Source organism: Poromitra crassiceps (genome assembly GCF_964638095.1).
Source record: "Poromitra crassiceps genome assembly, chromosome: 16".
Lineage (NCBI taxonomy): Eukaryota > Metazoa > Chordata > Actinopteri > Beryciformes > Melamphaidae > Poromitra > Poromitra crassiceps.
In genome coordinates this window covers 19,613,964-19,630,323 of record NC_139645.1, presented here as the reverse complement: position 1 = coordinate 19,630,323, position 16,360 = coordinate 19,613,964, and the positions used below count along the sequence as shown (strand labels likewise).

At 43.8% G+C, this 16,360-nt stretch overlaps 1 protein-coding gene across 1 annotated transcript in view; it reads right to left on the bottom strand.

Annotated features, from left to right (window-relative positions):
* Positions 1-1,317: 1,317 nt before the first annotated feature.
* Positions 1,318-16,360, bottom strand: part of LOC310791499 (protein NLRC3-like) — a gene marked incomplete at its 3' end in the record, with an annotated part of 37,958 nt that continues 22,915 nt past the window's right edge. Inside the window, exons 12-15 of the mRNA XM_083653175.1 lie at positions 12,873-13,111; positions 10,978-12,775; positions 4,112-4,285; positions 1,318-1,375 (exon numbers count right to left, since the gene is read on the bottom strand). Coding sequence (XP_083509301.1) covers positions 1,318-1,375; positions 4,112-4,285; positions 10,978-12,775; positions 12,873-13,111 — 2,269 coding nt within the window. The remainder of the gene's footprint in view (positions 1,376-4,111; positions 4,286-10,977; positions 12,776-12,872; positions 13,112-16,360) is intronic.

Genomic DNA, 16,360 nt, shown 5'->3' with positions numbered 1-16,360 from the left:
TTTGATGATACTCTAAAAAAAATTATTTCAGATTTAGCCAGATGGTCTTCCTTACCCAACTCTCTGCGCAGCCGAGTCTCAATAATTAAGATGAATATCCTCCCGAGGGTCAACTTTTTTAGCTCCATGCTTCCTCTTCCTCCTCCAAAACAATACTGGAGCAAACTGCAATCGGCTGTTACCAAATTTGTATGGCAGGACAAGCGTCCGCGAATCAAACTTTCCACCATGCAGCGAGAGAGGTCAGCAGGGGGTTTATCTCTTCCAAACTTTAAATTCTATTATTGGGCTTTCACACTTAGGCCCCTCCTAACCTGGTTTGATCCCAACACACTGGTGTCTTGGCGTGCCCTGGAGGAGAGCCTTATATGTCCATACTCGCTACAGGATCTGCTGTTTTCCAATGTTCCGTTAGCGCATGTCAGGAGGTCGTTTGGCCCTTTAGTAACACAGTTACTTTCGGTTTGGAGGGCGGTGGAGAAGATCTGTGGGATTTCCTTTGCGTGGCACCCATGTACGCCAATTTTTGACAACCTTAAGTTGCTGATAGGTGGCCAGCCTATACATTTTTCTAGCTGGAAGCAGAGAGGGATAAGTACCCTGGAGGATATTTATGGAGACGAGGGGCTGCACTCTTTTGAAGACTTGTGTAAGTTTTTTAATTTGCCCCGCTCTTCCTTTTTTTTTTATCTACAACTGAGATCCGTTTTGAAGACTTGCGGAGTAACATTTCCTCTTACACCCCATTCATTACAAACACTTCTGGGTAGCACTTCTGGTACTAGGGGGTTGGTGTCTAAACTTTATTGGTTTATCTCACAACATGCTTATAGACCTCTGGCATTAGATACACTGTGGAGAGCTGATATTCCTGACCTCAATGTTAGTTTTGATTGGAATGAAGTTTGGTTTAATATTCTGTTGGCCTCAAGAAACCCGGATCATCAGCAGATCCACTACAACTTTGTACACAGAACGTATATGACACCGAGGAAGCTTTGCTTAATGAAGATTATCCCTGACTCCAATTGTAAACTATGCTCCACAGACACTGTAGGCACTTTCTTCCATATGATTTGGGGATGTCCCCCAGTGTTTGAGTTCTGGGAGATGGTTGCTCGCAACCTATCGGTATTATTTGAGATTGAAGTGCCTTCATCACCTGTAATGTTCTTACTTAATGATATATCTACCCTCGGCTTGTCTCCACTTAGAAAACGTGCTTTACTGGCTGGGTTCACGGCAGGGAAAAAATTGGTGGCCACGCGGTGGAAACCGCCTCACACCCTTTCCTTTAGAGTATGGGTTCTGATGTATCTAGACATTGTATATCTGGAACTGTCTACGGCCCGGGTTCATGGGGCCAAAGAGCTCACTTTAGAAATGTGGAGTAGTTTTTCACAAAACCTTAAAGATCTCCTGAAGTAAGTCACCTATCTACTATGCATAGAGTTTACAAATTCCCAAGGGGTGGGTGGGAGGGGGGGTGGGTGGGTATTTTAATTTTAATTTATTTTGTTTGTTTTTGTTTTATTTTAATTTATCCTAATTTATTTCTGTATTACTGTTTGTCTTGGCTGTTTTTGTCCTTTGTTCTGTGGTGTATGTTTTTGTTTTATCGTGCATTATCTTTATTTCTTTAAATATGTCGTTATTGAATGTATGTAGCATTATGTCTTGATAGACATTACGGATTATTGTTTCATTATTGTTTCATGCTATATCTTCAATAAAAAAATTTGATCACAAAAAAAAAAAACAGCCCCAAAATATCATGAGGATGCAATACTCGCGGGGGAGCATAATTTATCACAACAATGGGCACAAGTGCAGATTAGAGGTGTGCCAAATCATTTATGCGCGGTGCAAACAGGATTTGGGTGGTGTTAACCACCAGAATTATTCACAGGTGTGGCCTGGCAATGCCTGGGCGTTGCATCAATCAAACCAGATTTCCATCTTGCAGTACAGTTTGCATGAGGCATGCTGTAATTCTCCCCATAGAGACAGTCGGCATGTGTGGGAACGCCCACAAAATGTTATACAGCTGGTGTGCGAGTGGGGTAAAACCGCCCATATATCTCAATGGGCTGACTCACCAAAGGACGGTGCTGTGGCTTTACACTACAGGATTGGGGATATAGAGCATGTACATAGACGTCTGTTCAGATGTGCGTTTACTGCGGGGGTTAAATCCCCGATTGTGTCTGCCTGGGCTGGGCTAGCAGCTAAATATTTACTCTGCTGAATGGATAGAACGGGAGGATTTAGCCCACCCTGACCACACCCCCAGCCAGCTAACCCAGCGTCTATGACGAGACATCACCTCAACCTATGGGTAATTTGGATAGGTGTAGGCCTATTGAGTGTATATATTATCCCTATCTCATAACGACACCATCACATCATATACCTGTTAAAAACATCTGTGTTTTGATGCAATTCAGGTAAACGGTGGAGACAAAAGCAAAGATTGTAAGATTGTAGGATTTACAGTGGCCTCAATTAAAACTTTTCTGCGCTGCGCTGTTTTAGCGGATAAGAGGTACCAAATCGTACCGTAATGTGGGAATAAGAACACACATCGGATCATGAATATGACATACTCATGTGATCGATGGGCTATTATGACTCACTATTTGTATATGCCTACATGTGCGGGTGCATAATGGCTGTCAAAATGTTTGTCCTCTTGTTATTACTGTAATTTTTATTACAGTAATAAGCTCAAAATTTCTATTTAAATCAGACCAAATGTACAAAGTCATCATCACCATGTAGTAACTACAGCTTGGTTTGTGAAGGTGCAGAATCAAATTCATTTTTAAAATAAGTGCCTGTAAAACTCCCACATCCTCTCTGATTTCAAATGGAATGACTCTACAGACATGATCCAATTAACACGTTCATTGCCAACGACGTATTGATACGTCAAGCAGAATCCAACCGTTGACTGCCAGCGACGTATTGATACGTCAAAAAAATTGTTTTTTTTTTTTTGACGGTGGGGCGTTGATCAATCCCTTTTACGTCTCCTATACAATTATTGGAGGTATTGAATGTGTATAATCTATTTTACCGACCCACTAAGTGTTGACAGTGCTCCCCCAGACGAGCGAAATCAAAGAAAAAACTGCCGCTGGAGCAAGCCATTCAAGGAAATGGCGAGGCGATTTTACAGTATTACATTCTCATGAAAATGGATGGGGGAAAACGCTCTCGTTTTCGCGCTGATTGCTGGCGATGCGGGATTGCAAATTTACATAATACATTACAGGTGGAACACACTTTGAAACACGCAGCATAAATATGACCAGAATCGCAAAAGCTTCTCTCAACCAAAACTCCAAGAAGCGAGCGAGTCCATGCCGACTTCCTCAAACAGCGGCCGTGCAGACAGGCACAGGACAGCAGCAAAAGCACTGAGACTGTGACGGCCGCTGCAGCCAAGAAGAACGCCCACGGAGGCTCGCTCTCTCCCTCTCTCTCTCTCTCGCTCTCTCCCTCCCTCCCTCTCTCTCTCTCTCTCTCTCTCTCCCTCTCCCCCTCTCACTAGGATTAAACCTAGTGCGTCTCCCTCCCGAGAGGGAGGGAGAGAGAGAGAGAGGGAGGGAGAGCGAGAGGGAGGGAGAGAGAGAGAGAGAGAGAGAGAGAGAGGGAGGGAGAGCGAGGGGAAGGGAGAGAGAGAGAGAGAGAGAGAGAGAGCGAGAGGGGGAGGGAGAGAGAGAGAGAGAGAGAGCCAAAAATGAATGGTTAAAGTGACAGTTCTATCGAATTTCACAAAAAGCCGTTTATCTCTGAATATTTTTTCTGACGCTAAAACCATGCTGTATTCAACTGCTAATGCTTACATAACTACTAACTATACAAACTAACTCTTTTAGACAGAGAAAGTACACATTCTATTAGTACTTTTGAGATATTGTATGTTCACAAACTCCAAGCAGAAAATAATCCTCGGCTCTTGTAAAATGAGCCACAATCCTCAAAAAACGGCTTGGCAGAAGCTACCTACAGCAAGAAAAAAACGGCTGGCAGTCAATGTGTTAAGTGTCAGTACAATATTCATATAATATTGATGTCAGCACAGAAATAAAATATGCTGTCTGACCTGAGAGTCTCCAGTCGACAGTGTGGACTCTCCAGTCCAGCAGACAGTAACTTCACTGCTGATTCCTGCAGCTTGTTGTTACTTAGGTCGAGCTCTCTCAGATGGGAGGGGTTGGACTTCAGAGCTGAGGCCAGGACTTCACAGTCAGTCTCTGAGAGTTCACAGCCAGAAAGTCTGTGATCACAGATTTAATGTAAGATTAGTTCTATGAAAGCAGAGCTGAGATTAAGCCTCCATCAAAACATACAGGGATCCAATCCCACCTTAAATTCGGCCAGTGTGTGTAAATATTTTTAGAACATGCACCAGTGTGCCGTGGAATTGATAGCGTATTTTTCCCCCCTCCTAAGGGCCTGTGTCCACCTAGCGTCTTTTCATCAGCTCCAGCGTCTATTTTCAGTTGTTTCCAATTGGGGGAGAGCGTATGCGGGCGCACACGGACGTCTAGAGAAAGTGCGCAGCGCCCAGCGTCTATTTTCAGAGCGCTCCGGCGTTTTTGTGCGCCCGACTCCCAGCGCTTCCAGCTGAAAATATTTTAACTTTTCAGAAAGACGCTGGTGTTGGGTGCTCCTTTTCTGGCAACTAATCATATGGAGAAACGATCACAACAGAGACAGAAAGGCTCAATTGTGGGAGCAGATTGGCTAGACACTTAATATTTCTGGTGAGTGTTGAGCTAAATCACCGTATGTGTGTTGTTTGCTAATGTTAGCCGTCAGCTATCAAGCCACTACCGCACTGAACTAACGTTAGTTTCAGACTGCTTCCTTGTTATATTGTGCACTGATGTCACAGGGTGATGTATTGGTGTATGGCAGAAATGTGGGTGTTATGGTTAACCTGGCTGGGGGTGACACTGTCTGTAGGGGGAGTCTTCTGTGTTTCGTGGGACTTTCTTAATTAATCTGGGCGCAGTGGCTGTGATTGGCGCACGGGGCTCTGTGGGTGGTTCCCTCCTTGCTCCTGACTATTGATTAGGAGATGCAGAGCCGGTGTGCGGGAGAGCCTGGGAGTGTCAGCCGTGACGGACGCCAGAGAGAACATGATGGGCACGGACAAGAGCCTGTGGCAGCAGGCCGAGCCGACCTGAGACCCGAGAGGCGGAGGAACGAAGCCGCCTGGAGTGTGTGAACAGCCAGAGGAACTCTGTGATCCCATCTCGCACGAGCTGCGAGGGAGAGAGGACAGGAGCGACAGCGGAAGACACGCCGTGTGAAAGCGGAGGGGTGGAGGTGCGCTTCCCCCCTCCTTCGGTAAGTCCCGGGCCCCGTTCCAATACCCATACTTGTACTTCTTTCTTGTAGTATGTACTGCCGCTGCCCTCACAAAGTATGGATTGTAGTGTGCAGCATGCATGCAAAATGCATAGCCTACTATTGGGACACACTACATCTGTCGTCACGTGAGCTTCCTGAACTCCGACCTCTTGCTCACTTCCGCCGACGTCCGCAGCGCCACATTTGAGTGTTTTTTTTTTATTTTTTATTCAATAAACAAAGTCTGGCAGTAACAAACAGTACATTATACAAAAAATTCAGACTAAACATTTACAAAATTGGAACAGACAATCAAAATAAAATAAATAAAGCAAAAACATTAAGTCAGAGATCTAAACAGGAATCAAGATATGCATGTTTTGGTACACACCATGCTTGTTTGGTTTTAACATATTTCAAGGCTTTCTTAAAGTTAATTATCTCATTCATGAACACGCAGCTCAGTCAGTGCGACGTAACTCCAGTAGGTGGCGGTAATGCACAAAAAGTTGTTTGCCAACCGCCATAAAACATTAGAAGAAGAAGAAGAAGACATAACTTCCTGCTGCGCAAAGGATTGTGGGGAAGTTTGGCTGAAGCAGCATGCATCGATGCATACTCCGAAATAGGAGCTGATGTAGTACAACATCCTGGTACTCTTGGCATACTGCATCTGACATACTATGTATTGGGACATACTAAATCTTTTTTTGCCTACTAAATAGTATGGAAGTATGGGTATTGGAACGGGGCCCCGCTCTATTTCATTGTTTTATCCTTCATTGTTACCGGCAGACGACGCGGGTCTGCTCGCAAGACTAACCCCAGACATCTGGCATTAAAACGAACCCTTAGTGGAACTCAGTGGAACTACTATACGACTACACTGAATGAGGATGAGCCCTTAAGGCGTGTTGTGCAATTTAGTTTGGTGTGATTTACTTGCAATAGACGTGTTGCATCTAGTTGGGTTGAATTTGGTTGCAGTGAATTTGGTTGCAGTGCATTTGTCAACTATTTAACTTGGCTCATCCAAAGTAACAGTAGACTAGTGAGTTATCCTACCATTGATGCACTTTCATTCCCCTGGGGAACTAAGCATTAAAGCCTGCTCTGCTCTACACCCTCTTCGTCAGCTGGAGGCGTCAGGAGAGGATGGGGAACCGGACGAGAGGGAGACAACGCAGTTGCTCGGGACTGCAGCAGATACTGGACGTTGTCTCACGGGCGCTGGACTCTTTTTGCACATTCCTTATTTTCTATTTTAGAAATAAAAACTATTTTTCCAACTTTCAATCCTTGTCTGTGTATGCTGTTTGGGCCAGCACCACTCCCCAGTAGAATCCAATTTTATTCACAGTCACGCACACACCCGTGACACTGAGATCAGCACTTCCCAGCACACTCCCAGCGTTTAACGGTCGGAAAAAGACGCTAGGTGGACACAGGCCCTAAGCCATGTGCTTTTGCAAAGATCCGCCCCGCTCTGTCTCTGATTCACTCAGATCATCCTCCTCAAACGTGACGCAGACACTGCCCAGCCCACTCCTCCTCCAGCAAAGCCATACCTCAAAAATGAAGAGAACTATAGATCGTTTTTTCGTGACAGCGACGGCGTACCGAATCGAGTCATTGAAGCAACACAATTCCTCCCAAAAACTCATCACATGTCGTGACAGGTGTGTGACAGGCCCAGCCACTCCCATCCCCACAGCGTTTCAGCGCCAGGCAGCAGCAAACAGAGCCAGCGAGGAGGCTGAAATGATTATCAAATTTAACGTGGCTTATAGGCAAAGAGCCTCGAGGAGCTGCCGTTTAAAAAGTATAAGTGTCAAATCCCTCTCGAAGAAAAGCGGGTCAAGGGACGTCAATCCAACCTACAGTAATCTTGACACTGGGATTGTGCCCAGTTCATTGATTCATCATTTCAGACATTCTAAAAAAAAGAGGACGTCTCTTCAAATCGCGCATGCACAAGGTACAATACAATAACATCAATATTGGGGTAATAGTATTTTAAGCATAAATAAAACATGCAACAAATTCAAATAGTTATTAAAGGACGGCTTTCCCGTGGGGAATATGAATATATATTAAATCTCACGCCCCTAAGGTTTTCGAATCCGTTGAAATTTTTGAAATTGGTTCTTCACAGCCAGAGATATCCCCTCTGTGTGTGGGGGGGGGGGGGGGTGGTGGAGGGGAGGGGCGGGTGCGGGGACCCGAAATCCTACATTTCCCACAATGCACTGGGCTCGCGTGGCCTTCGTTTCCACGCCCACCCCTCAAGGCATTTGGCTGATATCAAACTCCAGTAGGTGGCGGTAATGCACATATATGCTTGCCAACCGCCATAAAAGTCAAAGAAGAAGAAGAAGAAGAAGGCTTCGACATAAAAATATTTAGTAGAACAAGAAAAAATCAAAAAATAAATTGCCTCCAAATTGCACCAAATTTAAACGGTAGTATATATGTCGGGAGATGTCTTCATAAAAAAAATTTCATGCATTTTAAGGCATTTTCTTAGGAGTTACGCGCATCTGATGTTGTAACTATTTCATGTAAAAATGTGTAAAAACGGGTACATTGCTCAGCGTTGATTTCGTTACTTCAACGCACCTACTACTAGATGTAAAATTGGACGAGCTTTCCAATGCCGCCAGTCCCGTTCCCGAGATATGGTCTCTTTGCAAGGAGCTATGGAAAGCTAACATAGCTACCATAGGCTAGGCGGTGGAAAAAGATGGCTGCCTTTTGTTTTTCTTCAAGACCTCTGAAGGGGCGTGGAGGACCTCTAGAGGCGGGACCATGGCGGCAGAGTCCCACAACACTTGTAGTTCATAGGCGCTCGACTTCCGCAAGGCGGACTTGGGCCAGATGACGCAAAACGCGTTGGCTGGCCCAAAAAATATGTGAGAGATGGTTGATATCTCTGGCAGTGAACAACCAATTTCAAAAATTTCAACGGATTCGAAAACCTTAGGGGCGTGAGATTTAATATATATTCATATTCCCCACGGGAAAGCCGTCCTTTAAGCTATTCAGATCGATTGAATCAATCTGAATATAACTATTACAATTTGTTGCATGTCTTGTATAGGGCCCTGACTATTATAATCTGTTATAATTTATTATTATGTTCTATTTTTTCATGATAATTTTCAGTTTTAATGTGGAGTACTGATAATGAGTACTATCTGAAACCTGGGTTTAGGCTGTTGAGCTGAATGTGTTACACAGATTAAAAAAAGAGGAAAAAGAACGAATGCAACAAAAAAGGCATTTGCTGCTCTCGGGTAACAGTGTGGCAGCTTTCTACCTGTTTACAATCATTTACACAATGTGTTAAGATTGGTCAGATTTACCAATGTGGGAACTGACAAAAAAAAGGTAACACTTAAAATGCATTTTGCGGCGGCAAAAGGTGTGGTGTTAAATGTTGGGTGCACCTAAATTATGTGCTGGTGGACCTAAATGAATAAGGTGCACCAGTGCACCCAAGGTAAAAAGTTAGTCTGGAGCCCTGCCATACACAGCATACTACTTCAAATAACAACAACAACAATAATAGAAACGAGAATAAATTGTATTATAGAATTTGAAAAGTTTCAAAAAGTGCTAAATCCATAAGGTCATTTCAAATTCTGGTAAAACTAAACATGAATAACATGATACTCCTGTAGATTAAAACAACCACCATATCAAGTAATAGCCTACTAACTGTAATGTAGACACTGTCCACTTGAAAATACTGCTGTCTGTTGTGATACAAATGTAAGTTATCAACACTTTAGTCAGAGCCTGTTAAAGTACAAGGTATTTTAATGCATATTGCTTACCGTCAATAAATCCTATGAAAATAACCAAATCAACAATGCATTTGCTCTACTCCCGTTAATTTACGTCTTCACACATAGCACTTTTAGTCAACGACCCGTTCATTGGCTCCAGTTGTAGCTAAACACATGGCTTCATCGGGCACCGGCAATAAGGACAAGATTTATTCCCATAACAGTATCATTGTTAATTTTGTTATTTTCATAGAATTTGTTTTTGATGATAAGCAATGCATTAAAAACACTTAATCTGTCATTCCCGAGCTCCTTGGCTGGTTTGTATTAATTAAGCTTTCAGCCCAAGGAAGGTAACTATAAAAACTACATTTAACTGTAAAGTCATAGCAATCATTACAGCTAAACAGATGAACTGTGCTCACTAACTAATATGATAGCTATAAACAAACAAATTGTAATCTTTGGAATAAAGAGGTGAATTACACATTACTTGTTACCAGGGTGGGAATTTCATCATTTTATGAACAAGGCTATCTGGTCTTCGGCGTTGCAAAAGAAAATTTGGGACACAAGGCCTCATGCCAGGGCACAAAGGCCATTGCTAATTGACATCGTAAATATTTTTTGTTTCTGAAATGTGTGTTAAAATGAGCCAATGACACATCCTTTGCATAGAGCAGCTACATTAAACTGAGACCACTGATGCTTTTAAAGCAACTGACAGCTGGTAGCGGGGCACTGCCAAGGTGGTCTTACCTAGGCAGTTCACAGTACACCATACGCCGAAGCAACGCTAACCTAATATAAGCTCAACCTGAACCGGCAAGTTTCATTTTGGCATACGGGTTAACAGGCGAAGCCATTCACACCAGCCGTGCGTGTGCCTTGCTCAAGGCCGCGCTCAAGGCAGGCTCACGCCGCGCTCACGCCGCGCTCAAATGATCGTTCAGGATTCAGTCCTATTTTCCAAGCGTGACGCCGCGTGAAGCTGCCAGGCATGAATTCAATGGAAGTTGTGGGCGGGTTCAAGGCGTACCGAGCAAGGTGCTGAGGAAAAAAGAGGGCTTCTGGTATGACCGGTTAAGTGTGAGCTCAACTTCAGCGTGAGCTCAACTCCAGTTCTGCTTCTGTTAAGAACCAGGTGTGAACAAAGGCTCTCAGGGCATCAGGGCATCACGGCCAGAGGGAGGGGCAACGGAGGCGATGGCCTCCGTGTAATTCCCACCCTGCTTGTTACTCTTCTTAAAAATAACGAATCACTTTACTTATTATTCCAGTGAAAAGTAATAATTACCCTACTGATTACATTGTTTTGTGTTACAGCCTGAAACGATTGTTCCAGGCTTACTTGCATTAATTGAGCCAATAAATATTATGAACTAAGCCACATTAAGAACAGAAGTATCTAAATAATGACATACACAAAATATTTCTAAGGTTTTCACACTACAGCATTAAATTCAGAGTTTGGAGGATGTATTTCTCACTTTGTTGACTCGTTGTTTGCACCAATAAAGAGGTTAAAGAGGCTAAAGAATGAAACACAAGTAATGACCGATCTGTTAGACTGGTAACTGTAATGTGATTACTGACACTGTAACAGTAATGTCTTACTTTACTCTGTTACAGGAATAAGTAATATATAGCACATTACTTTGTAATGTGTTACGCCAAACACTGTGTACCACTGCTATGTAGAACAGCACTTTAATAGTGTGTTTGTTGGAGGAACTATATATCTTTTTGTAGTTCTTATGGCGTCAAGTGTAACGGTAACTAAACTGTAGATCATGTTAGAATTCACATCAGGACTAACCGAGCCTCTCTGCAGTTCCTCACAGCTGGCATCAGTCTGCTTCGTCCCTCGTTTGATGTGTTGTAGGCCTTCAGGTCCAACACATCCAGAACCTCCTCTGACATCTGCAGCATGTAGGCCAGAGCTGAACAGTGGATCTCAGAGAGTTCCTTCTGTGACGGGTTCTCTGACTTCAGGAACTGTTGGATCTCCTGATGTACTGAGTGGTCATTCATCTCCATCAAACAGTGGAAGATGTTGATGCTTCTGTCTGGAGTGGTATTCTTGATGTTCAAATGCTTCAGTTGGCTGATGGCTTTCTGGATGGTGTCTGGACTGCTCTCTGGACGACCCAGCAGGCCTCTTAAGAGACTCTGGTTGGTTGGACTCCAGAGACCATGAAGGAAGCGGACAAAGAGATCCAGGTGGCCATTTTTACTCTTCAGTGCTTTGACCATGGTTTCTATCAGGAAGACATGAGGCCGTTGACGCCAGGGAGCCCAGTCTTTTCCCAGGAATGTGTCCAGTACCTTCATTATCCTGTTTTTGTGGCAGTGGAAAAAGTAGACAGCAGCGAGAAACTCCTGAATGCTCAGATGAACGAAGCAGTAGACCGTCTTCTGGAAGAGCACACACTCTCTTTTGAAGATCTCTGTGCACATTCCTGAGAACACAGAGGCCTCTCTGACATCAAGACCACACTCCTCCAGCTCTTCTTGGTAGAACAGGAGGTTGCCTGTCTGCAGATGATCAAACGCCAGCTTCCCCAGCTTCAGAAGAACGTCCCTGTCAGTCTCCATCAGCTGCTGTTGACTCATCTCATGGCTCTCATCATACTTCTTCTTCTTCCTCTCTGTCTGAACCAGAAGGAAGTGTGAGTACAGCTCAGTCAGGGTCTTGGGCAGCGCTCCTCCCTGGTCTGTAGTCAACATGTGCTCCAGAACTGTACCAGTGATCCTACAGAAGACTGGGATGTGGCACATGATGTGGAGGGTCCTGGATGCCTTGATGTGTGAGATGATTTTGCTGGCCAGCTCCTCATCAGTGGATCTCCTCCTGAAGTACTCCTCCTTCTGGGGGTCAGTGAAGCCTCGTACTTCTGTCACCCTGTCCACACATGTAGGAGGGATCTGATTGGCTGCTGCAGGTCTGGAAGTTATCCAGTGAAGAGCCAAGGGAAGCAGATTCCCCTTGATGAGGTTTGTCAACAGCACATCTACTGATGATACCTGTGTGACATCAGACACAACCTCATTGTTGTGGAAATCCAATGGAAGTCTGCTTTCATCCAGGCCATCAAAGATGAACACAACTTTACAGACTGCGAGGTTCTCTGCTGTGACCCTCTGTAAGGTTGGGTGGAAAACATGGAGCAGCATGAGAAGACTGTACCGCTCATCTCTGATCAAGTTCAGCTCCCGGAACGAAAGCAGAATCACAAGAGTGACATCTTGATTTTCCAAGCCCTCTGCCCAGTCCAGAGTGAACTTCTGCACTGAGAAGGTTTTTCCAATGCCAGCAACACCATTTGTCAGAACTACTCTGATGTGTGTCTCTTGATCAGGTAAGGGTTTAAAGATGTCATGGCACTTGATCTGAGTGTCATGGAGAGTCTCCATCTTGGATGCTGTCTCCAGCTGCCACACCTCATGTTGGGTATTAACCTCTTCACTCTGTCCCACTGTGATGTAGAGTGCAGTGTAGATCCTATTGAGGGGAGTTCCAATTCCTGCTTCAGCTGTTCCTTCTGTCACAAATTCACATCTCATTATCAGAATGATCTTATGCTCGTCTAAAACCTCCTGCAAAACGCTGTCCGCTGGAAGAGAAGAAAGAGTAAACAAGTGTTTAACAGATATGCTGTTGTTTCCTGGTTTTAGAAATGGTGACAACAGTAGACAGAACCCCAGTCTTACATTGTGCAATGCTGGTTGGACTGGGTGTCTGCAGTCCAGATCTTGTTCTGGTGGACCTTTTTCTACACTGGGGACAGGTGGAGTCTCCTGATGAACCAAACTGGGCCCAGTATGAGGTGATGCACTGTCTGCAGAACCTGTGTCCACAGCTGGTAGAGACTGGATCCTTCAGGACCCAATTACACAATGCACAGCAGGACAGCTGCTGCTTCACAACACCTTGACTCCTCTTCCTCATTCTGTGGGGATGAAGGCGATTTATTATGACTGATCAGATGAAAATCTAACTAAAACAAACAAACAAAAGTTTGAACTATCTTTTGTTCAAATTTTACAACTATTAAAATATTTTGCCCATACTATCTTTATAGATGCTCAGATAGCATCGTGCTGCCATCACATGTAAAGTTTATTTTCACATGTATCTGTTGTCATAGTTGTAGTTTAATCAGTGGAGTCAACATTGCATACCCATCATGGATAAATGTCACTGTGGTGATCATGGATGAATGCAACATTGTAACAGTTTTTCTGTTTGTTTCATATGTTATTATCATTAATGAATGTTCAGCTCAATATAAACAACACACAGTCCTATTACATCAACACTGATGACAGTTGTTACAGAACACAGACAGTGTCTGTCAGTCATTAGAAAATGAATAGGTACCATTCTTGATAACCTCTGAGTACAGATCGTATTAGCAGGACACATAGATTGATCACAGCGGTTAGGGTGTCTCTACAGTATCAATCACTATCTGTGTTTACATGTCAAACTTGTATGACTTATATTACATGTATGACTGAAATTGGCTTTTCAACAATGATGGGAGGTTTTTGTGTTTAAACCACTTCATGTGGGCGTGTCTTATACTTTACTTTACTTTATTGGTTTATTGTGACGGGACAATGCACATTAATGGACATGTTCAGAAATACAGAAGCCTCTATATACGAAAACATGTAAATATGCCGGAGTTAGCTAATGCTGATTTACATCCGTAGTCCCCAATAAATATCAAAACAATCACTCATTACATTCATTCAACGCACAAACTGATATACATGTCATCGCAAGAGATACCACAACATTACAGACATCAAAATTACAGCAAAACTCAGACAGGATGTACATGCAGCATGTCAGTGCTAAAAGAAGAATACTACACCTTCCATTCGACAGGTTACATGATAACAATACATAGATACAGTATGAAGGCTACTCTACTCTCTCTTAAGTGCTACACTTAAGTGGTGAAGTGCCTAGTGCAGGAAGAGAAGAAGATTTAGAAGGCAGCTATTAAGCTAGTGTTCACAAAATTGGTTTGTTTTAAGCCAGTTTTTGAGCTGGCTTTTGAATGCCGCAAAAGTGGGACTTTCCCTAATAGCCATAGGCAGTGTGTTCCAGCTAGTGCTGCCATTGATCGACCAGGTGTTTTTTGAGAACGTGGTTTTTCTAGCTTGGACTTCACAGTCCCCCCTAGCTGCTGCCCTTGTGCTCAAATTTCTATTCTTCCTTCTAATGAACTCACTTATGTGTGTGGCCAGCAGTCAGCTGTTCAGCTTTCAAGGTGAGGCTAGCAGGATGAGGGAACTTGACCAACTGTGGAGGAGGATGGCGGGACTAAAGGTGCAATCACAACTACAGCTGCTTTTCTGTACTCCGAACCACAGTGGAAGTTTACTTTGTTTGATTTTAGTGTCTAGAAATAATTTCTTCTCCAAAGTTGCACTAGAAAAATAGATCCAAGACAAAGATGTGAAATATTGTTACTAAAGTTTACAGCTTCTATTATATTCATTCAGAAGTGTATTGTAAATTCAAATTTAGAACACAGGTGTGAGAATTGTGCTGGAGTGTAAATTCCAACATGCACGTTGTAAAGTATTTTGCTTTAACCACATGGACATAATAAAGAGCTAGACTTGAGACATTTCCTCATAAATTGAGGTAAATGTTATGTACTTTTGCATATCATTTATTGGAAACTGTATTAGTACCTGATTCTTTGTTTTTCTCGGTGGAGTGATATACTTCAATGTAGCTTGAAGCTGGTGCCAAAACATGTAACACTATTTTGGTAGCTGATTTTCTGTTTGTTTTTCAGGTGGGAGTGACAGAATTTAATGTAACCAGAAGAGGGTGCCAGAACATCTAAAGCAAGCCTAGATAGACAGGGGATAATAACAACAAAAAATCTGCGTTTAAAAGTGTCAGACAGGGACCAGATTAAATCAGCACAGAAAGAACTAAAACGTGTTATCAGACAGGGTAAGCGGAATTACAAAAATAAAGTTGAAGGTAAATTAGAGCAGTGTGACACTAGGGGGCTGTGGAAGGGCATGAAGCAAATGGCCCCTCCACTGCTAGGCTCCAGGAGGGGGCCTTTAGTGCTGATGAGGCTAAACTCTTATATGCCAGATTCGACACACATGATTTTACTGCTGAGCTTGAAGCAGTCCGATCCACCATGTCCATGAGGGGGTCTACTAGTAACCCCAGCCCCCCAATTACAGTCACCTCTGAGGAGGTTTGCTCCCAACTCAAGAGGCTTAAGGCCAACAAGGCAGCTGGCCCAGATGGGGTGTTGCCACGTGCCCTTAAGGTGTGTGCTGAGCAACTCAGTGGTCTTCTCCAGTACATTTTCTCTCTCTCTCTTTCCCTGTCCAAGATCCCGGTTAGCTGGAAAACCTCTTGTATTGTGCCTGTGCCCAGGGAGCCGAACGCTCAGGGACTCAAGGACCTCAGGCCCATAGCTCTCACCTCCCAGCTTATGAAATGTTTCGAGAGAGTCGTTCTTGGGCATTTTAGTCAGTAGGTTTCTGCATTCCAGGATCCTCTGCAATTTGCCTATAGGGAAAACGTCGGAGTGGACGATGCCTTACTCTATATGCTCCACAGATACAGTCACCTAGAGACAGCTGGTGCATCTGTTAGAATTATGTTTTTTGATTTCTCTAGTGCTTTTAACACAATCCAGCCTCATATTTTAGTGATTGATTTTAGTATAAACAACAGCATGGTTGCCTGGGTTGTAGATTATCTCACATCTAGACCCCAGTTTGTGAGAATCGGTGGCGAGATCTCGAAAACCATTATCACCAATACTGGTGCGCCCCAAGGCACAGTCTTTTCCCCTTTTTTCTTCTCACTTTACACCTCAGACTGTAGGCTTAGTCCAGCATCCAGTTGCCACCTCCAAAGATTCTCAGATGACTCTGCACTTGTTGGCTACATCACCAACGACAACCAGCTAGCCTACCAACAGGAGGTAGACCATTTTGTGAAATGGTGTGGAGACAACCACCTTATTTTAAACGTAAGCAAGACCAAGGTCCCTCCCAGCTCCCTCCCAGCTGCTGTCGTTGTGTCCTTGGGCAAGACACTTAACCCTCCTTGCTCCCGATGGTGTGTAGGCACCCTGCGTGGTAGCCTGCCGCCATTGGTGTATGAATGGGTGAATGTAGGCTATCTACTGATTGTA